The sequence below is a fragment of the Amblyraja radiata genome, chromosome 14 (genome assembly GCF_010909765.2).
Source record: "Amblyraja radiata isolate CabotCenter1 chromosome 14, sAmbRad1.1.pri, whole genome shotgun sequence".
NCBI lineage: Eukaryota > Metazoa > Chordata > Chondrichthyes > Rajiformes > Rajidae > Amblyraja > Amblyraja radiata.
Genome location: NC_045969.1, coordinates 18,958,888 through 18,981,659, shown reverse-complemented (window position 1 = coordinate 18,981,659; position 22,772 = coordinate 18,958,888). Strand labels below are relative to the sequence as shown.

Sequence of the window (22,772 nt, the reverse complement as noted above, 5' to 3'; positions counted from 1 at the left end):
TGGATGTCTCTCTCTCTCTCTCTCTCTCTCTCTCTCTCTCTCTCTCTCTCTCTCTCTCTCTCCCAAACTGCTCGGCCACACTGCAACCCTACTCTCCCCGTCCCTGCCCTGCTCAACTGCCCGCTGCTGCCGCTCGGCCCGTCCCTGCCCACCCACCTACCTGCCTGCCGGCTCGCTGCAGCCGCCAAGCCGGGCCGCGGAGGAGGATGGAGTCGGTGTTTGTCATGGTGGGCACCACGATTTTCGACGAGCTGGTAGCAAGAGGGCCGTGAGGGTGAGTTACAGCAGCGGTGGTGGAGGAGATGGACAGTCGCAGATATTCACCCGGAGGGACGGGTAGACAGGACCGCCATTGCTGCAGAGGGTTTGCACTGTGCAGGAAGGGGCGTCACCATCCCAGACATGGTGTTGACTGACAGGAGAGGAGACCAATCTCCGTGGCGCATGCGTGGTTTTTAAGATTTTTAAAACTTAATAACTTTTAAAATATACTATCGATCGGAAAAAATCTTGTTGCACTTGCAGCACTGGAGAATGGTGAGTACGGTGGTGAATAATTGTAGCATTATTGTGTACCATATTTGCGCAAATAGAAAAACCATGCAAACCGGATGAGCACAAGATAAGAGTTTTAGTTATGTACTAGACTAAGTGGAACCCGTTGGGTCCGAGTCACACGGAAGGCCTGGTTCCCCCAACACAACCCAATGTCACTTTAAAACTTTTAAATCCCCACACCACAAAGTCCCTCTCCTTACAACAATGTAAAACACTCTCATAGCTTATGTATTGGCAGCAGAGATCACATTGTGATGTCATTTTCGGTTTTTGGAATGTTCACTGCAGCTTGTGTAAATGAGATCCCATTGTGATTGGCCAACTGTGAGATGCCATTGTGCATCATCACTGGAAGCTGTTGGAAGAGTCTCCCTATCAAAGGCAGTTGTTATTCTCAAAGGTGGCTTTTTAAAAACTTTAAATATCAATAACTTGTGAAATATAACATCAAATCTGAAGGAAACTTATTACATCGATGACGGGGTAAAAGCTGAGTAAGGTTCTGCCTATCCCGCTGTGTTACTCCAGCATTTTGTGTCAACCCTGGCTATTTTTGGCTTGTTTTCCAGCACACGCGGCCGCTGATGGTCTGGGATCTGTCCCAGTTGCTCAGTCTTCCTTGAACCTGGGAACACTGCTAGGAGGGAGATCTCTCTCCATCAGAGCACCACGTGGTGTCCACATTGGGGCTCCAACATAGTCTTCACATTAGAAGAGAAATCTTTCCTTTGGGAATACAGTCTGGGAAAACTCTCTGTAGTAGCAGTGAGCCACAGTGTGGAGGATGCACAGGTGATCATTGGTCAGCTGGGAAGAAACTGTTCTTGGATCTGGACGTGTGTGTTTTCAAACTTCTACAAGGGATAAAGAGTGTGAAGGAGGGATCATTGGTCAGTGCAGACTCGGTGGGCCGAAGGGCCTGTTTCCATGCCGTATCAATAAAACACGTTCAGAGATACTGGCAGAGATTTCCTTCAGTTGCATGAGAAAATTCCAGTGGCGATGAGATTGTGAATCAATGTGATCTCCACCTCAGTTGATAGACTAGTAAAGGAAGAGTATGGCTGGAGGTCCGGCCAAAGAAGATCATATCTCTCAATGATGATTGTCCAGGCAAAATTGAGTCCTGCAAATACATTGTTCATCAGAGGTCTAGGTAGATCTAGCATCTCCAAAGATTCTGGCCTGACCTCCTTCTTGATACATATGTCTTTGCCTTCTGCCCCAATGTGCCTGACCCACCTGAGTGGCCAGTCATTGTCGTATCAAAGCGTCCAGTGGTGTCAATACTGCGGCACCAATTGGATTGGTATCTCAGCAGCTAAATGCTGGAAAGAACACCCTGTTCATAGTAGCATGCCCATTAACCTTACAGAGCCATAGTCAGAGAGTCATAGTCATACAGCATGGAAACAGGCCCTTCAGCCCAACCTGCCCACACCGACCAATATGTCCCTTCTACATGTCTCATCTGCTTGCATTTGGCCCATGTCCCTCTAAACCTGTCCTATCTATGTATCTATCTAAATGCTTCTTAAATATTACGATAGTACTTTAAGAAGGTATTGATCAGTGAATTCTGCAAATTGTCCAGTCAGCAAAGGGTCGGGTACGTAAACATGGATTTCATATTTTCACATGGAAGTTCACCTTGAAGTGTTCCTCGGTGTAATCTACTGAGGCAAAACCAATTGCAGCACATTATCCACTCAGAACTGCTGTAGCTTTTGGGAGCAACAACAGCAGCAGGAGTTTAGCAAGAGATGCGACTGATTGGCTCTAGCCCAAGTGGGAGGAGAGAAGTGAAAACAGTTAAAGTAAAGCCCAAGGACAGGCAGACTTGACTCAGAACTGCTGTAGCTTTTGGGAGCAACAACAGCAGCAGGAGTTTAGCAAGAGATACGACTGATTTGCTCTAGCCCAAGTGGGAGGAGAGAAGTGAGTCAGTGCTGGGAAAACAGTTGAAAACTGAGGAATTTGGTTTGTAAATCTGTAAATCAGGCAATTTATCAGTCAATTTAAGCAAGACTGCTCTTGTGGAGCGGCAGTGAGGAGCGGCCTTGTAGGGAAGTGCCCTGTGAGTAAAGTGTGAGTCTTTGGCGAGTAGGCTGAGGAGAGGGGGCTACACAAAACGCTGGAGAGGGAGAGACGAAAGAAGGAGATGTCAGGCAAGCTGATTCAGTGCGATGCTTGCAGTATGTGGGAGGTCAAGGACACCGCTGGTGCCTCTGGCTGCTACAAATGCGAGAAGTGCATCCAGGTAGAGCTCCTGAAGGGCCGTGTTGGGGAACTGGAGAAGCAAGTGGATGACCTCCGGTTCGTCCGAGAAACGGAGTCGTTCCTCGACAAGTCCTACAGTACGATTGTTACACCAAAGGTACTGGAAGAGAGAAGGTGGGAGACAGTGAGAACGAGAGGGAAGCATGGAATGCCAACGTCCCCGGGTGTTGTACCGCTTGTGAACAGGTTCACCCACTTAGAAGCTGTCGGGACAGAAGAGGTGTTTACACTGGGCGGCGGACTGGCTTGTGATGCGAATAGGGCTGTTGAGCCAAAACCAAAAAGGCCTAAGGCAGGCAACGCCATTGTAGTGGGAGACTCCATTGTGAGAGGTACGGACAGGGGTTTCTGCGGCAACAGACGGGATGCGAGGATGGTGTGCTGCCTTCCTGGTGCCAGGATCCAGGATGTCACGGACAGAGTGCAGAAAATCCTCAAGGGTGAAGATGAACATCCGGAAGTGGTAGTGCATGTCGGCACCAACGATGTCGGAAAGAAGGGGATGAATATTCTGCAGCGTGACTTTAGAGAGCTCGGAAAAATGCTGAAAAGCAGGACCTCCAGGGTTGTTATCTCCGGTTTGCTTCCAGTTCCTCGTGCTGGCGAGAGCAGGAACAGGGAGATACGGGACCTGAACGTGTGGCTGAGGAACTGGTGCACGGGGCAGGGATTTAGATTCTTAGATCACTGGGATCTGTTTTGGGGTAAGGGGGAACTGTACAAAAGGGACGGATTGCATCTTAACAGGTGTGGGACCAGCATTCTGGCAGGCAGGTTTGCCACTGCTACACGGGTGGTTTTAAACTGAATAAGGGGGGTGGGGTGTCGAATGGGATAGTGGAGGATGGAGTTAAAGGGAAAGGGTTTCTTAAATGTGTGAGCGTAGAGACAGAGGGGTGTAAAATGAGGGTAGAAGCAATAGGTAGCAAGGTGAAAAGTAAAAGTGGCAGGCCGGAAAATCCAGGGCAAAAATCAAAAAGGGCCACTTTACAGCATAATTGTATACGGGTTAAGAGTGTTGTAAAACAAGCCTGAAGGCTTTGTGTCTCAATGCAAGGAGCATTCGTAATAAGGTGGATGAGTTGAATGTGCAGATAGCTATTAATGACTATGATATAGTTGGGATCACGGAGACATGGCTCCAGGGTGACCAAGGCTGGGAGCTGAACATCCAGGGATATTCAATATTCAGGAGGGATAGAGAGAAAGGAAAAGGAGGTGGGGTAGCGTTGCTGATTAGAGAGGAGATTAACGCAGTGGAAAGGAAGGACATTAGTTTGGAGGATGTGGAATCGATATGGGTAGAGCTGCGAAACACTAAGGGGCAGAAAACGCTGGTGGGTGTTGTGTACAGGCCACCTAACAGTAGTAGTGAAGTTGGAGATGGTATCAAACGGGAAATTAGAAATGCGTGCGACAAAGGCAAAACCGTTATAATGGGTGACTTCAATCTACATATAGATTGGGTGAATCAAATTGGCTGAGGAAGAGGTTTTCTTGGAATATATGCGGGATAGTTATCTAAATCAACATGTAGAGGAACCAACGAGAGAGCAGGCTATTTTAGACTGGGTATTGAGTAATGAGGAAGGGTTAGTTAGCAGTCTTGTTGTACGTGCCCCCTTGGGCAAGAGTGACCATAATATGGTTGAGTTCTTCATTAGGATGGAGAGTGACATTGTTAATTCAGAAACAATGGTTCTGAACTTAAAGAAAGGTAACTTTGAGGGTATGAGACGTGAATTGGCCAAGATTGACTGGCAATTAATTCTAAAAGGGTTGACGGTGGATATGCAATGGAAGACATTTAAAGACTGCATGGATGAACTACAAAAATTGTTCATCCCAGTTTGGCAAAAGAATAAATCAGGGAAGGTAGTGCATCCGTGGATAACAAGGGAAATCAGGGATAGTATCAAAGCGAAGGATGATGCGTACAAATTAGCCAGAAAAAGCAGCATACCGGAGGACTGGGAGAAATTCAGAGACCAGCAGAGGAGGACAAAGGGCTTAATTAGGAAAGGAAAAATAGATTATGAAAGAAAACTGGCAGGGAACATAAAAACTGACTGCAAAAGTTTTTATAGATATGTGAAAAGAAAGAGATTAGTTAAAACAAATGTAGGTCCCTTGCAGTCAGAAACAGGTGAGTTGATCATGGGGAACAAGGATATGGCGGACCAATTGAATAACTACTTTGGTTCCGTCTTCACTAAGGAAGACATAAATAATCTGCCGGAAATAGCAGGGGACCGTGGGTCAAAGGAGTTGGAGGAATTGAGTGAAATCCAGGTTAGCCGGGAAGTGGTGTTGGGTAAATTGAATGGATTAAAGGCCGATAAATCCCCAGGGCCAGATAGGCTGCATCCCAGAGTACTTAAGGAAGTAGCTCCAGAAATAGTGGATGCATTAGTAATAATCTTTCAAAACTCTTTAGATTCTGGAGTAGTTCCTGAGGATTGGCGGGTAGCAAACGTAACCCCACTTTTTAAGAAGGGAGGGAGAGAGAAAACGGGGAATTACAGACCAGTTAGTCTAACATCGGTAGTGGGGAAACTGCTAGAGTCAGTTATTAAAGATGGGATAGCATTTGGAAAGTGGTGAAATCATTGGACAAAGTCAGCATGGATTTACAAAAGGTAAATCATGTCTGACGAATCTTATAGAATTTTTCGAGGATGTAACTAGTAGCGTGGATAGGGGAGAACCAGTGGATGTGGTGTATCTGGACTTCCAGAAGGCTTTCGACAAGGTCCCACATAAGAGATTAGTATACAAACTTAAAGCACACGGCATTGGGGGTTCAGTATTGATGTGGATAGAGAACTGGCTGGCAAACAGGAAGCAAAGAGTAGGAGTAAACGGGTCCTTTTCACAATGGCAGGCAGTGACAAGTGGGGTACCGCAAGGCTCAGTGCTGGGACCCCAGCTATTTACAATATATATTAATGATCTGGATGAGGGAATTGAAGGCAATATCTCTAAGTTTGCGGATGACACTAAGCTGGAGGGCAGTGTTAGCTGTGAGGAGGATGCTAGGAGACTGCAAGGTGACTTGGATAGGCTGGATGAGTGGGCAAATGTTTGGCAGATGCAGTATAATGTGGATAAATGTGAGGATATCCATTTTGGTGGCAAAAACAGGAAAGCAGACTATTATCTAAATGGTGGCCGACTAGGAAAAGGGGAGATGCAGCGAGACCTGGGTGTCATGGTACACCAGTCATTGAAAGTGGGCATGCAGGTGCAGCAGGCAGTGAAGAAAGCGAATGGTATGTTAGCTTTCATAGCAAAAGGATTTGAGTATAGGAGCAGGGAGGTTCTACTGCAGTTGTACAGGGTCTTGGTGAGACCACACCTGGAGTATTGCGTACAGTTTTGGTCTCCAAATCTGAGGAAGGACATTATTGCCATAGAGGGAGTGCAGAGAAGGTTCACCAGACTGATTACTGGGATGTCAGGACTGTCTTATGAAGAAAGACTGGATAGACTTGGTTTATACTCTCTAGAATTTAGGAGATTGAGAGGGGATCTTATAGAAACTTACAAAATTCTTAAGGGGTTGAACAGGCTAGATGCAGGAAGATTGCTCCCGATGTTGGGGAAGTCCAGGACAAGGGGTCACAGCTTAAGGATAAGGGGGAAATCCTTTAAAACCGAGATGAGAAGAACTTTTTTCACACAGAGAGTGGTGAATCTCTGGAACTCTCTGCCACAGAGGGTAGTCGAGGCCAGTTCATTGGCTATATTTAAGAGGGAGTTAGATGTGGCCCTTGTGGCTAAGGGGATCAGAGGGTATGGAGAGAAGGCAGGTACGGGATACTGAGTTGGATGATCAGCCGTGATCATATTGAATGGCGGTGCAGGCTCGAAGGGCCGAATGGCCTACTCCTGCACTTAATTTCTATGTTTCTATGTTTCTATGTTTCATGAGTGATATTGTTTCAGTTGCTGTCAGACAATTAATCTTCTGTGACATTCAATAGGATAAACACAAATCTTGCGTGCCAGAATTTAAAATTATAGGGAAATATTTTAGTATGCACTGACTGTAATGGTTGGTATTGAATGGCTCAGCCCAAAACATTTCTATAGTGACAGCATTGTGCCTGAAGCTAATTGCTTCATTAACTAACAGCCACAATGCTTTTCTGATCATAAGGTCATAAGTGATAGGAGCAGAATTAGGCTATTTGGCCCATTAAGTCTGCTCTGCCATTCAATCATGTTTGATCTATCTCTCCTAACCCCATTATCCTGCCTTCTCCCCATAACCCCTGACACCCGTACTAATCAAGAATCTATCTATCTTTGCCTTAAAAATATCCATTGACTTTGCCTTCTATGACAAAGAATTCGACAGATTCACCACCCTCTGAATAAGGAAATGCCTCCTCATCTCCTTCCTAAAGGAACATCCTTTAATCCTGAGGCTATGACCTCTGGTCCTAGACTTTCCCACTAATGGAAACATCCTCTCCACATCTACTCTATCCAAGCCTTTCACTATTCGGTAAGTTTCAATGAGGTCCCCATATGTTCCCGATGTTGGGGGGGGGGGGGGGGGGTCCAGAACCAGCGGCCACAGTTTAAGAATAAGGAGTAAGCCATTTAGAGCGGAGACGAGGAAACACTTTTTCTCACAGAGAGTGGTGAGTCTGTGGAATTCTCTGCCTCAGAGGGCGGTGGAGGCGAATTCTCTGGATGCTTTCAAGAGAGAGCTAGATAGGGCTCTTAAAAATTGCGGAGTCATGGGATATGGGGAGAAGGCAGGAACGGGGTACTGATTGGGGATGATCAGCCATGATCACATTGAATGGCAGCGCTGGCTCGAAGGGCCGAATGGCCTACTCCTGCACCTATTGTCTATTGTCTATCCTTCTAAACTCTAGTGAGTACATGCCAAGTGCCAAGTGCTCATCATATGTTTAGAACTCATTCCTAGGATCATTCTTGTAAACCTCTGGAAGAACGTACAAACTCCGTACAGACAGCATCTGTAGTCAGGCTTCTGTAAATTGCCCCTGGTGTGTAGGAGTGAACTGGTGTATGGGTGATTGTTAGTCGGCGGGGATTTGATGGGCCGAAAGGCCTGTGTCCACTAAACTAAACAAAACTACTCTGCAGAGCAGGTTTCAAGATTTCAGGCTGTATCCTGTAAACTGCTTAGCCATACATTCAAACAGACTAACATTCAGGTGAAGGCCGCCCACCCTTTGACACTGATCCATCACATAAGATCATGGTTGACCTATTTGTAACTTGGTCTCCAAATTTATGTCCACTCCCTGAAATCTGTACTCAGACACTCGATCCCTCTGTCTCACAGAGCTCAGAGCAATAATTGAGAAAATATTAAATTGGCCATTTTGGCAGAGAAATAATCACGTATTTTATCACAATACTGAGAGATTCAGTATTGTGATAAAATACGTGATTATTTCTCTGCCAAAATGGCCAATTTAATATTTTCTCAATTATTCTCCATTTGTCACATCATTGTCTGCACATTTAACCCAGCTATCTGTTTGTAGTCTCCTTATATCTTCACAGCTTAAATTCCTACCACTTATCAACCATTCCCTCAGACTCTTCATCAACATAATTTCTCTAAATATGTTCGATAAACCAGAAAAAGGACCATTTATGACCATTCTCTTTTTTTTGTTAGCCAAGCAATCTTCTATCAATGTTTAGCTCTTTTTTCCGTATCGTATCTCTGTCTGCACTGTGGTCTAACATCGAGGAGTTGGCGGCCTGCGCACTTACCATCACGGAGCTCGCGATCCCTGTCGGGGGTCGACTCGCGGGAGCTGCAGAATTTAACATCGTAAAGCTTGCGGTCTCTGGGCAGAGACCGACTTTCGGGAGCTCTAAGCCGCAGAAGCTTCGACAGCCCCGACGTCGGGGCTTTGACCGCTGGCTGCGGGAGCTTCGATCGCCCCGACTGCAGATGGTTCAACTGCCTCGACCGTGGGAGCAAAAGAGGAAGAAAATTGGACTTTATTGCCTTCCATCACTGTGGGGAACGTAGGGAATCCGCTGTGGTGGATGTTTATGCTAACTTTTATGTAGTTGTGTGTCTTGTTGCTTTTTTTTAGTATAGCTGTATGGTTATTCGAATTTCACTGTGCCTTAATTGGTACATGTGACAATAAACTGACCTTGAAACCTTGAAGTTGAGACCATTGTTCAATAGAAAAAATATAACATTTTGATTTGAAAGGATGATTGATAAATCAACGGCTAACATGTCAAACTGACCCTTTTATACATTATTTATTTGGAAACAATTGGAGCTCTTTGTTCAGTTCTAAACTTAAGGTTTTCCCAGAATTGTGTGAACCACATTAAGTACCGTACCTGCAGAGGTAGCAAAGAGAGAAGGTTCAAAGTTGTGGAAGAGATCTTAAGAAAGTATCAAGAGATCAAGATCAAGAAAACTTATGAACCAGAACAATAACATTCTTACATCCTGCAGCTTTACAGGCATGTTAGGTTCAACAACAATAGCTATACAATAAATTATCGGATGTATTATACATTATTATTATATCTATCATATGTGTGTGTGTGTGTGTGTGTGTGTGTGTGTGTGTGTGTGTGTGCCTGTGTGTGTGTGTGTGTGTAAGCATTTCCTTTATACATTGATTTGATGTCTGATGCTATAATATTTTTCCATTTACAGTAAAGTCAACATCAAGATGCGTTTATTACCCAATGCCACTGATTATATAATGGTGAAACCTTCGCCGCGGGCAAGTAAGATTATTTATATGTATAATTAATAAATTAATGGTTTGGTAAGAACTAGAAGCGGAATGGTGGGGCAGTTTCATGCTGTAAATATGCAAGACCTCAGCCCATGTTTAAAGGCCCATGTAGTTATTCACTGAACTGGATTAACAATTTATGTTAAGCTTAGCTGGACCAGGTAAAACTTAACCAGCAAAATATGTTTTATATAATGGAATAGAATCCAAAAATTTCAAATATATACATTCAGCATCAGGCATCATATCAAATACATTAATTTTAATTGGTGATTTGAAAAATGTAATTTATGGTATAATATGTTAAGTTCTATAAATATATAAATTTGTTTGCGGCATCAAGGTGAATTGTCTTGCACATTTGATGCAGAACTTCAATGTTTTTAAGTCGTGTTTTGCATTGATAAACCTGGTGCCATCTCAAAATGTACATTATTTAGTGGGTTAGTTTTAACACTTGGATTTTGTTAACATGCTCTGTAATAAAATAAGGAAATTAAAATTGAAAAGCTAAAGACTGCAAATGCTAGATATCAGAAATGAAACAAAAGATTAAGGTCAAGCGGTATTTGTGAGAGAGAAACATAGTCAATGGTTCAGGTAAATGGCCCATTGTTGGAATGATGAAACATTAACTCTGATGAAAGGTCATCAACCTGCAACATTAACTCTGTTACCCTCATCACAGATGCTGAGAGCATTCTGTACATCTGTACCTTGACGGTAGGCATTATGTGTCCCACCGTCCAAAACCAAAAGTCCCATCATAATAATCACACAACATACATATATGCCCTACCCCCCCCCCACACACACACACACCTCTCCTCCATGCTCCTTCATTACTGCTACACAATAGATCCAATGTTTACACAAAGTGTATACAATAGTCTGCCAATTCACTCCAGCTGCTTTTTGCCATTTACAGAAGTGAAAATTATGCATAAGAAGTTAGTTCCCAGGGAGAAGTTTTGGGAGATATCAGTATGGCCACACAACAGTTTCCAGGAAAGGGCAAAGGATCCTTCTATCTTGAGAAACACTGGCTCTAACAACCAAGTTTATATTTAAATTTGCAGCGCCTGAGTTCTGATTGATATAACATTGATACCATGGTCATCCTTGCACTTGGATTGAATGGAGTCATAGAGTCATACAGCGTGGAATCAGGCCCTTTGGCCCAACCTGCCCACACTGACCAACATGTCCCACCTGCACTAGTTCCACCTGCCTGTGTTTGGCCCATATCCCCCGAAACTTGTCAAAACATGTAAAAATGGCTGTGTGATTCCCCGTAAACAGTTCATGTTCCCCATATTCTAAGGCTGGGGTAAGAGAAGGACAGCATTATTTTGGTGGAAAACTCTTTTCCCCGGTGGAATGCAGATTGGATTTGGATCCACTCCAAAGAATCCAGTTGTTGAAAATTAGGGATGAGGTACAATCTCTAAGTTCTGTACTCCTTTTTATTTTATTTCTGGAAACAGTTTTGTGGACGACTATTGTACTGTTCACTGCAAATAATAACAGTACAGTGTATTACCACCCAATCACAATGAAGCTGCTTAGTGTAGCATCATGGGTACAACATTGTTCAGAATACTTCTTGGATTATTTTTCTCTTTGCATGCATGTTTAGAGACAGCATTTAGTTACTGAGTTCATCATTGCCAGTGCAATGTGGTTGATCAAACAATTCACAATAAGAATAAATCATCCCACCGCTGACCAAGGTGCTGAATCTGCGCATGGTAGTGGCAAACTCATACTGGTTAACCAAGTCATCCTGAATTAGGTGATCGTGTCTGTAGTGAAAGCCATCCATAGTTGTACCTATAGACAAAACATCACAGAATCCTCAAGCACAATTCTGAGCGATATTCTGCTTCATTAGAAGTATATACCAGAGGTGGTGGCAATATGATATGCAGGCAGATACAGTAGACCACATTGGGAGATTGACTCCTGACTCCATGAAGTCTTACAATACCTGGCCAAGCACAGGCGAGAAACTCCTTCTGTGTATTGCTACCATTCTTCCTCAGCAGTTGAATCGCAACTCCTACAGTTTGTACAAAATGTGGGAGAAGCAGTGGAAATAGTAGGTCACAGAGTGAGTACTCTAGATGGGTGAACTTCAGAGCAGATAATGATCTTCTCAAACAAGAATAACATGTATCCTCGACACCCACAATTGAGTCTCCCACAATCAACAACTTGAGGGTCACCACAATTGACCAGAAACATCACTGGACCAACCATGTGAATATTGTGTCTGCAAGAACAGGTCAGAGATTATGTGGCCTGTGAGGAGTTACTTATTTATTGATGACTCGGTATCCTTTCCACATACATTAACCAGGAGTGTGATAGATCCCCATCCATCTTTCTGGATGAGAGTGCCTGCAATTGCTTCCAACACCAGCCAGGCCAAAGCTGTCTTCTTGATTGATATCACATCCGTCACCCTAACTAATCATTCCCTCCACACCTGACACACCATAGCTGTAGAGTGAGCCATTCATAAAAGCATAAAACTCACTACATCACACTGCCAAGGATTATTTGGCAATGCTCAGCGTCCACTCGTCAGAAGTGCCACTTAGCAAGTGATGGGAATTCTACCACCTACCAGTTTGCCCCAAGACAGGTAATACCTTGACTTGAAACAAAATCAGTGTTACTTCATTGCTGCTGGGCCTAAAGCTTGGAAATACCCACCCAACAGTCTGTGAAGTATCTTCACCACCAGGACTTCACTAACATCTCCAGTATGAATGACTAATAAATACCAGCAACATATGATGCCCACATATAATAAATGAATACAACTAAACTTGGTGGAAATTTGTTGAAGGACTTCCTGGAATTTGCCACTGCCATTGACTTTCTGGTTGAAATCCCCTCCAATTGCTTTCAATGTCACCTGGGTGAAAGCAGTCTACTTGATTGGTATCTTAACAAATGTATTAACCAGGAATGCACAGTCGAATGTACAGTAATACAGCGTAACACAATTTTTTGTCTTTCTCTTCACTTTATCTTCAGCTGCAGTTCTTGGTAAGTGTATCCAGGGAAAACCAATGACAACACCATCTGGCTTTTATTATAAGAACCAGTGGATGTCAACAACCTGCAATATTCGTCACTTTAACACTCCTGCAAATGTTACATCCTGTCTTCGTGGGAAAAGGATTTATCTGATTGGCGATTCCACAATGTACCAGTGGTTTGAATACTTGGCTAAATTTCTTCCAGGTGAATTGTGTTCATTTTTCAGTCCTCATTTTAGAGGGGAGCATATTAAATGCTTTATGTTACATTTGAATTTGGTCTTCTTTAGTTTAGTTTAGTTTAATTTATAGATTAAGCGTGGAAACTGGCCATTCAGCCTAACGTGTCCGCACTGACCAGCGATCCCCGTACATTAACACTATCATACACACACTAGGGACAATTTACATTTATACCAAGTCGATTAACCTACGGACCTGTATGTCTTTACATAGATACATAGAAAACAGGTGCAGGAGTAGGCCATTCGGCCCATTCAATATGATCATGGCTGATCATCCAACTCAGTATCCCGTACCTGCCTTCTCTCCATACCCCCTGGGCCACATCTAACTCCCTATTAAATATAGCCAATGAACTGGCCTCAACTACCCTCTGTGGCAGAGAGTTCCAGAGATTCACCACTCTCTGTGTGAAAAATGTTTATCTCATCTCGGTCTTAAAGGATTTCCCCCTTATCCTTAAGCTGTGACCCCTTGTCCTGGACTTCCCCAACATCGGGAACAATCTTCCTGCATCTAGCCTGTCCAACCGCTTAAGAATTTTGTAAGTCTCTGTAAGATCCCCCCCCCAATCTCCTAAATTCTAGCGAGTATAAGCCGAGTCTATCCAGTCTTTCTTCATATGAAAGTCCTGACATCCCAGGAATCAGTCTGGTCAACCTTCTCTGCACTCCCTCTATGGCAATATTGTCCTTCCTCAGATTTGGAGACCAAAACTGTACGCAATACTCCAGGTGTGGTCTCACCAAGACCATGTACAACTGCAGTAGAACCTCCCTGCTCCTATACTCGAATCCTTTTGCTATGAAAGCTAACATACCATTCGCTTTCTTCACTGCCTGCTGCACCTGCATGCCTACTTTCAATGACTGGTGTACCATGACACCCAGGTCTCGTTGCATCTCCCCTTTTCCTAATCGGCCACCATTTAGATAATAGTCTGCTTTCCTGTTTTTCCCACCAAAGTGGATAACCTCACATTTATCCACATTATACTGCATCTGCCAAACATTTGCCCACTCACCCAGCCTATCCAAGTCACCTTGCAGTCTCCTAGCATCCTCCTCACTGCCCCCCCAGCATAGTGTCATCCGCAAACTTGGAAATGTTGCCTTCAATTCCCTCATCCAGATCATTAATATATATTGTAAATAACTGGGGTCCCAGCACTGAGCGTTGCGGTACCCCACTAGTCACTGCCTGCCATTGTGAAAAGGACCCGTTCGCTCCTACTCTTTGCTTCCTGTTTGCCAGCCAGTTCTTTGGAGTGTGGGAGGAAACCAATGATCTTGGCAAAAACCCACGCAGGTTATAGGGAGAACGTTCAAACTCCATACAGACAGCACCTGTAGTCAGGATCGAACCCGGGCCTCTGGCGCTGTAAGGCAGCAACTCTACTGCAGTGTCACCTTGCTGCCCCATGGATTACATAGTCAGGACATTCAACTCAGCAGTCCATAGCAGTGATTGTGCTCCCACTCAAGTCTGCCTCTGCCTCTCCTCATCTCACTCTATCAGCAAAGGTTCTACACCCTTAGAAACATAGAAAATAGGTGCAGCAGTAGGCCATTCGGCCCTTCGAGCCTGCACCGCCATTCAATATGATCATGGCTGATCATCCAACTCAGTATCCTGTACCTGCATTCTCTCCATACCCCCTGATCCCTTTAGCCACAAGGGCTACATCTAACTCCCTCTTAAATATAGCCAATGAACTGGCCTCAACTACCTTCTGTGGCCGAGAATCCCAGAGATTCTCCTTTGTTTGTTTGTTCAATCTCCCTTTAGATGCATCTACTTGCTGTTCTATATTCTCACAATTCTTTCGGTGAAGAAGTTTCTTCTGAATTCCCTTTGGATTTCTTGGGGACTACATTGTCTTGATGATCTCTCATTTACCTCCATACAAGTGGAAAGTTGCCCACACTTTTAAAATCTTTCATCATTTTAAAGACCTGTTAATTCACACCAGAATATTTGATTCTCTAGAGAAATATGACTAATTCTGTTCATCCTTTCCTGATATACTGTATAAACCCTACCATTTCTGGTAATCATCTTTGTAAGTCTACCCTGCATCTTAAAGTTTAATACAGATTTAACTTAACTTCCTTACATTTCAATTCTGTCCTTCTGCCAATACAATGCCTTGCAGCAAAATGCAGCGCCAGAGACCCGGGTTCGATCCCGACTACGGGTGCTTTCTGGATGGAGTTTGTACGTTCTCCCCGTGATCTGCGTGGGTTTTCTCCGAGAACTTCGGTTTCCTCCCACACTCCAAAGACGTACAGGTTTGTAGGTTAATTGGCTTGATAAAAATGTAAAATTGTCCAAGTTAGTGATATGCAGTGTACTGCCCTGCCGACAACAAAATTCAGTAGGTTCAGAAGATTCAATACAAGTTTGCTTTCTTAATGCCAACCATGTCTCGGAGGGGTTGGAAGAGTAGAGGGATCCTTTAGTGATTGGTGTACATGCGCTGTGGGATCCCTCTGCTCTTCCAACCCCTCCGAGACTCATACTTTCCCCTCTTCTTCCAACCAAATGCAGCACCTCACATTTATCTGTATTGATATTCATTTGACAATATTATTATTATTCCTTGAATAATTTGCCTGTAATTTGATAGTCAAATGAAATTTGAAATGTGGTGGAAATGTGTCAGCCTCGATAACAATCAGCAGGGGAGCACCTCAAGGCTGCGTGCTCAGCTCCCTGCCATACTCACTCTATACTCATGACTACGTAGCCAGTCACAGTGCGAACTCCTTCATCAAGTTCGCTGATGACACCACTGTTGTGGGGCGTATCACTGATGGGGATGAGTCAGAGTATAGAAGAGAGATCGAGCAACTGTCCATATGGTGCCAGCGCAATAACCTGGCCCTCAACACCAGCAAAACCAAGAAACTGATTGTGGACTTTGGAAGCAGTAGGAGGGGGACCCACAGCCCCGTTTATATCAACGGGTCGATGGTTGATAGGGTCAAGAGCTTCAGATTCCTGGGCGTGCACATCTCTGAAGATCTTTCCTGGTCCGAGAACACTAATGCAATTATCAAGAAAGCTCATCAGCGCCTCTACTTCCTGAGCGGATTACGGAGAGTCGGTTTGTCAAGGAGGACTCTCTCTAACTTCTACAGGTGCACAGTAGAGAGCATGCTGACCGGTTGCATCGTGGCTTAGTTCGGCAACTTGAGCGCCCTGGAGAGGATAAGACTACAAAAAGTAGTAAACATTGCCCAGTCCATCATCGGCTCTGACCTTCCTTCCATCGAGGGGATTTATCGCAGTCGCTGCCTCAAAAAGGCTGGCAGTATCATCAAAGACCCACACCATCCTGGCCATACACTCATCTCCCCCCGTCGAATCACTGAAAAAGGATCTCGACCCAAAATGTCACCTATCCATGTTCTCCAGAGATGTTGCCTGACTTGTTGAGTTACGCCAGCAATTTGTGTCTTTAGGTATACAGGAATAAACTTTGAATGTAAAAAATTCACAATGCAAAATAAAATGTAAATTTAATGATGACATTTGAGACTAAATTGTCTCATTATTCATAATCCGTTTCTGTGCTGTATCTCTAAACTAAACAAATCTAAACTAAGATTGGCATTGCACAGACAGTATTCTGCCATCAATCAGGCTACTTACTGCTTCACCGTGATATCTGACTTTACTTTGGACTTTAGATTTTAGAGATACAGCACGGAAACAGGACTGTGCTGATCTGTGATCTCCGTACACTAACTCTGTCCCACACACTATGGAGAATTTAAAATTTTACCAAAGCCAATTAACTTACAAACCTGTATGTCTTTGGAGTGTGGGAGGAAACCGGAGCACCCAGAGAAAACCCACACGGTCACAGGGAGTACGTACAAACTCTGTACAAGCAGCACGCATAGTCAGGAACAAACGCAGGGATCTGGTTTCCATATGGGCCTGTCCCACTTAGGCAACTTTTTAGGCGACTGCAGGAGACTTTGCAGTCACCACATGTTCGCGGGTGGTTGCCGGGGAGTCGCCTTCATGGTCGGGAGGAGTTCCCACATTCTGGGAACTAGTCGCGGCCTCATTATGGTCGTCAACATGGTGAAAAATTTGCAGCGACTATAATGAAGCCACCATGGAGAGTAACGGCTCATGGCCAGAGAGTGCACACATGATGGTTTTTCCACACAGCTGTTGGTGAAGAGAAAGCAAAGTGTCTTTTGCCCACTGGGGTTGGGAGACCCTGTCAGCATTGAACCAATAGCTGTGGAAGAAAATACAAAGAACACAACTCCTGAGACCTTTATTAAAAATAGAAAGAAAAATGCTGCCGGCCGGAATTCTGAAATAAAAACAGAAAAGACTTGAAACATTCAGCAGCAAGTCAGGTGGGATGTGCGAAAACAGAAAAGGATTTAATATGTTCAGAAACATAGAAAATAGGTGCAGGAGTAGGCCATTCGACCCTTCGAGCCAGCACCGCCATTCAATATGATCATGGCTGATCATCCAAAATCAGTAACCCATTCCTGCTTTCTCTCCATATCCCTTGGTTCCATTAGCTCAAAGAGCTATATCTAATGCTCTCTTGAAAACATCCAGTGAATTGGCCTCCACTGGCTTCTGTGGCAGAGAATTCCATAGAATTACAACGCTGGGTGAAAAGGTTTTTTTCAGTCCTAAATGGCCTACCCCTTATTCTTACACTGACTCCTGGTTCTGGACTCGCCCAACATCAGGAACACCTTTCCTGCATCTAGCCTGTGCAATCCCTTAAGAATGTTATATGTTTCTATAAGATACCCTCTCATCCTTTAAATTCCAGTGAATATCAGTCAGAAGTCAGAATAAATGTATTGGCCAAGTATGTATCCCTGTCATATTAGTATCTCTAATTGGTTCCCTAGGTTTGATAATATCCTGCTCATTTGAATGCATGTAAATATTAACCAAGCAATGTAAACTTAATGTAATCCCACTTAATGTAATATTTTCCTTCCAGGTCTCAATACATTTGACCTTGGCTATTCTGGAAAAGCTGGACCTCTCTGCGCTTTGGACAAGGAACACAACATCATGGTGGAGTTTTCCGTACATGGACCACCAATTCAATTCTATAATATTTGGAGTCAGCAATTGCGGTACATTTCAAACAAAATAGATGAAATTAAAGGAGGGAGAAACACAGTTATCGGAATTACCTTATGTGTCCATTTTTCCGCTTATCCGATAGAAGTGTATATTTGGAGGCTGCAGTCCATCCGGAGATCAATTCTACGACTGTTGGGCAGGAGTCCGGATACATTGGTGGTGATAAAGACAGCGAACGTACGCGCTCTCACACAACGTCTCAGCATCTACCAGAGTGACTGGTTTTCCTATCAGCTTGATTCAGTGCTGAGAAGGATATTGGCTGGCATCAACGTAGCATTTGTGGATGCATGGGAAATGACCATAGCCCACTACCTGCCCCATAACATACATCCTCCTCAAGTCATTGTAAAGAATGAAATAGATGTGTTTCTTTCATATATGTGCCCTTCTGAAAATAATTAAGTACTTTTATTTGATCTGTCGTGACATAATCAAAGGTTTGCCTGAACAACCTAAAACCGATGGACATTTGAAACGTTGATATCAGCTTCCTTTTGCGCTATTTAACATTTCAATTTTGTAGGAGTATGCAATGATTTGGTTAAAGAAAATTATCTTTTATTTTCTTACCCCTCTGCATTATCTGGAATTATGTGTGAGTCAGTAAATAATTTTGGTATTATCTAAACAGACGTATGAAATAAAAGCGGAGAATGCTGGCTTGTTGAGTGCTTCCAGCATTTTCTGTTTTCCAGCCTCAACAATCTCTTGATTTTCCCACTTGCGACCGGAACGATCCCAGCATGAGCGACCTTTCCACGTGCTCCTGTATGTTCCGCTTGTTGCTCCCCAACTACCCTGCATTATGTTTACCAAGATAAAGGCTCCAAAGGCTAGAATTTCTCAGCCTTTCTTTAAGTTTTTGCCAGTGAACGATCTTGCCAATTTTAATGAGTATGCATTTAAAGAAGACATCTGTTAACATATTCTAATTTGTTTACCATTGTGTCCCTTTAATGTGCTGTTCCATTGCGTGTGATTTAATCTTTAGTTTCTCAGGAAGCTCCAAATACCAAACACTCCTCTACCAGCTAGCCACGTCATAATGTCATAAGGTCATGTGATCGGAGCAGAATTAGGCCATTCAGCCCATCAAGTCTACTCCGCCATTCAATCATGGCTGATCTATCTCTCCCTCCTAACACCATTCTCCTGCCTTCTCCCCATAACCCCTGACAGCTGTATTCATCACGAATCTATCTATCTCTGCCTTAAAAATATCAATTGACTTGGCCTCCACAGCCTTCTGTGGCATAGAATTCCACAGATTCACCGCCCCTGTTCAGAGCATGCCTTAAACATTTCTTCTCAGGCATGATTCAATGCACTAGTTAAATCATAAACCTGTAGTAATCGGAGGAATTATGCCCTCTCTCTATGTCTTTCTGACTCTGCATTCATCTCTAATTGTCTCTCTTGTTCACTCTCTATCTCTCTCTCTCTGTTGCTCACCCTTCTTACTCCCTCTCAAGGTTCATATGGTCATAAGGAAGAGTAGGATTAGGCCATTTGGCCCATCAAGTCTACTCCACCATTCAATCATGGCTGATCTATCTCTCCCTCCTAACCCCATTCTCCTGCCTCCCCATAACCTCTGACACCTGTACTGATCAAGAATCTATCTATCTCTGCCATAAAGTGTCCACTGCCTTCTGTGGCAAAGAATTCCACAGATTCACCACCCTCTGAAGTAATGTATCCTCATCTCCTTCCTAAAAGAATGTCCTTTAATTCTGAGGCTATGACCTCTAGTCCAAGTTTTTCACATAAAATCCGTTAGCTTTAATAAATTTATGACAATTCCTTACAGTGGGTGCACACAGTGGAATTGAACATAATTAATGCAATTCCGCCATGTATACAAAATACCCGTCTCTTTTTGTCTCGGAATTTGTCTCCATCTCTACTTGTCTATCTTGCTGTCTCTTTCTCTCTGTTGCTCGCCTCTCTTACTCTCTCAAGGCTCAAATAAAATCTGCTAACTTTAATCAATTCTTGTGAATTCCATGTAGGTTTTAATTTTTTCCAAAGATTTATAGGTTAGACGAAGGGTCAAGAAATTGAGAAGGTTTACAGGTTCACTGAGAAATGACAGCTATAAAACAGGGATACATCCCCCATCAGCGGGATTGGTTGGTCGTCAGAGCAGTGTTTTTTCTTTAGTATTAATTAGGGGCAACAATGATCTTGGTTTTCTGCTCCGACCCGATCTTCATTCACTTCAGCCATTTGTGAAGTCATTGCGGTCACTGGACTTTTTCTCCTTAACTGTAACGCTATTTTCCTTAACTGTAATTGCCTTGGCAGCAACGGGAGCCTCGGCGGTGGTGGGGCCTCGCGATCGACCCGCAATCAGCGGTCGATAAGCGTGAGGGGGCAGGGGAAAACAATGGGGACCCAGCATGAGGGGATTGCCGTGAGGGACAGTGGGTGAACAAAGGGGGATCCGGTGTGGGGAGGGGGGGGGGCACTCTAGTTTTAGAACCATTTGCCCAGGGGATAAGCCTGTGTTTGTTTGTTTGTTCTTTCGTTTGTTCCAGTTAAGGCTGTGCACACGGCAGCCAGCCAAAAGTCGCTTGTCCTTTTTCTTATTTTTTCACTTTTAATTTTAATTTCAAGCTTTCGTGTATCTTGTGTGTTGTGACTGTTGGCAAACCAATTTTCCTCGGGGGATGAATACATTTCTATCATGTTGTATGGAAATGCTTAAATCTATATTCTGCATTCTGGCATTTTTCTCTTTGCACTTCCTGCTTTTGTGGTTAATGGCTAGATTACACTCATGTATGGAATGATTAGACTGGAAAGCATGCAAACAAAGTGTTTCACTGTAATTCTTTTGTGGTGAAAGGTATCTGGATCCAGATTTACAAACTGTTGCTTTTAGTTTACTAAATATCAAAAATATTGTTTGAATACTATCTCGGCAACTTTGCTTAAGAAAATTTATATCAGCTGTGGCAATTTCTTTCAGGTCCATTGTTGAGTCTTTGAATGTCTCCCGTTCCACCGATACCAAGCAGTCATGGAGGTGTCCTGCTATCTCCCCCTGACCACTTGTGTGTAATCCTCACACTGGAGCTGTATTGTTCAGTCACTGCCTACAGTGTATGCACTTTCCAAACCGCAGCAAGGATGGAATAATAGGCATTTTGATGATGGAGAAGCTGTAGTTGAGAGTATCTGACCCTCTGGTGTTGCAGGAAATGTGCTTGTGATAGTTTGGCAGTGATTTCTTCAAACTAACCTTGTTAAAAGAGATTTGGACAGGTACATGGATAAGAAAGGTTTAGAGGAATACAGGTCAACCACGGGTCGTGGGGATGAGTGTAGCTGGGGCTTCTTGGTCAGCATGGCAAGTTGGACAAAGGGCCTGTTTCTGTGCTGTATGACTATGAAACACTGGCTTTTGTGAATTATTGACTGCAATAAGAGATTTACAAAGGGACCTGGTTGTGTTTATGCACATGTTTATTACACTATTACAATCCACATGTTTAGGGAGGCAAACCACCAAGTGCTGCCAGCAAAGGTTATGTTAATTTTAGAACAAGATATTAGATTACAGAGTGAAAGAGATCATAGAGCAATTGTGCAACACCCACAGATTGCACCTGAATAAGATAAAATTCCTTGACATGTACTGTATGTAGATGGGTTGGTTAGTAAGTTTGCAACCAACACCAACATTGGTGGGAATTGCGAACAATGAGGAGGGGTATCAAAGTACACAGTGGGAAATAGATCTGCTTCAGAAATTGCAGATGGAGTTTAATATGAGCTAGTGTGACATGTTCGACTTTGTGAGAAAGTATATACCATATTTACCACCAATGAAGACGCACCTGTGTCAAAGAAGCTCCCCACCACCTCCTTCGGTTGCGCCTATGCTGAAGGACACCGGGGCTGGCTGGAGGGCAGGCCGGCAGAAGGTGGTGAGGTGGCGACCGGTTCCGCTGTCCGGTCCCGGCGGCCGCTCGCAACCACCCTAGCTACTTCCCTCCCTGGCCACATTGCGGTGAGTCAGTGTCCGGAGCACCGCGGCAGCGGTGAGTGAGTGAGTTGCTGGCATGATCTCCGACCCCCTCCTTCTCAACGCTCCTGCCCTCCGCCGCAACTTTACCACTGGCGGCCCAGCCAAGTTTACTACTTTGTGTAGCTCAAGCCGTGCTGACCCGGGCCAGACTCCCCAAACGCTGTAGAAAAGAACTCTTCCACCCCCCCTCCCCCCCTCCCCCAGCGGCGCTGTCTATTTACAGTCGCTTACCACTTCACACAGTTCCAGGGTCGAAGGCGGGGCAGGTTTCACAGAGCAGTTGCTACAAGAGTGGCATTGCTCGGCCTAACCTTCAGCCTCCAAGACGCAGATACATTTTCAGGCCTCATTTTAGAGTAAGTTCAAGTTCAAGTTCAAGTGAGTTTATTGTCATGTGTCCCTGTATAGGACAATGAAATTCTTGCTTTGCTTAAACACACAGAAAAATTGTAGGCATTTACTACAAAACAGATAAATGTGTCCATATACCATGATATAAATATATACACACATGAATAAATAAACTGGTAAAGTGCAAATAACAGAAAGTGGTTATTAATATTAATCAGAGTTTTGTCCGAGCCAGGTTTAATAGCCTGATGGCTGTGGGGAAGTAGCTATTCCTGAACCTGGTTGTTGCAGTCTTCAGGCTCCTGTACCTTCTACCTGAAGGTAGCA

The 22,772-nt window shown here is 43.9% G+C and overlaps 1 protein-coding gene across 1 annotated transcript in view; it reads left to right on the top strand.

The window, feature by feature from the left end:
* The window catches only part of LOC116980456 (NXPE family member 3-like), a 32,766-nt gene extending 14,049 nt beyond the window's left edge, over window positions 1-18,717 (top strand). The window contains exons 4-7 of the mRNA XM_033032709.1: window positions 9,527-9,600; window positions 9,815-9,838; window positions 12,705-12,869; window positions 17,907-18,717. Of these exons, the coding sequence (XP_032888600.1) occupies window positions 9,527-9,600; window positions 9,815-9,838; window positions 12,705-12,869; window positions 17,907-18,460 (817 nt within the window). The 3' untranslated portion in view covers window positions 18,461-18,717. The remainder of the gene's footprint in view (window positions 1-9,526; window positions 9,601-9,814; window positions 9,839-12,704; window positions 12,870-17,906) is intronic.
* The last annotated feature ends 4,055 nt before the right edge of the window (window positions 18,718-22,772 follow it).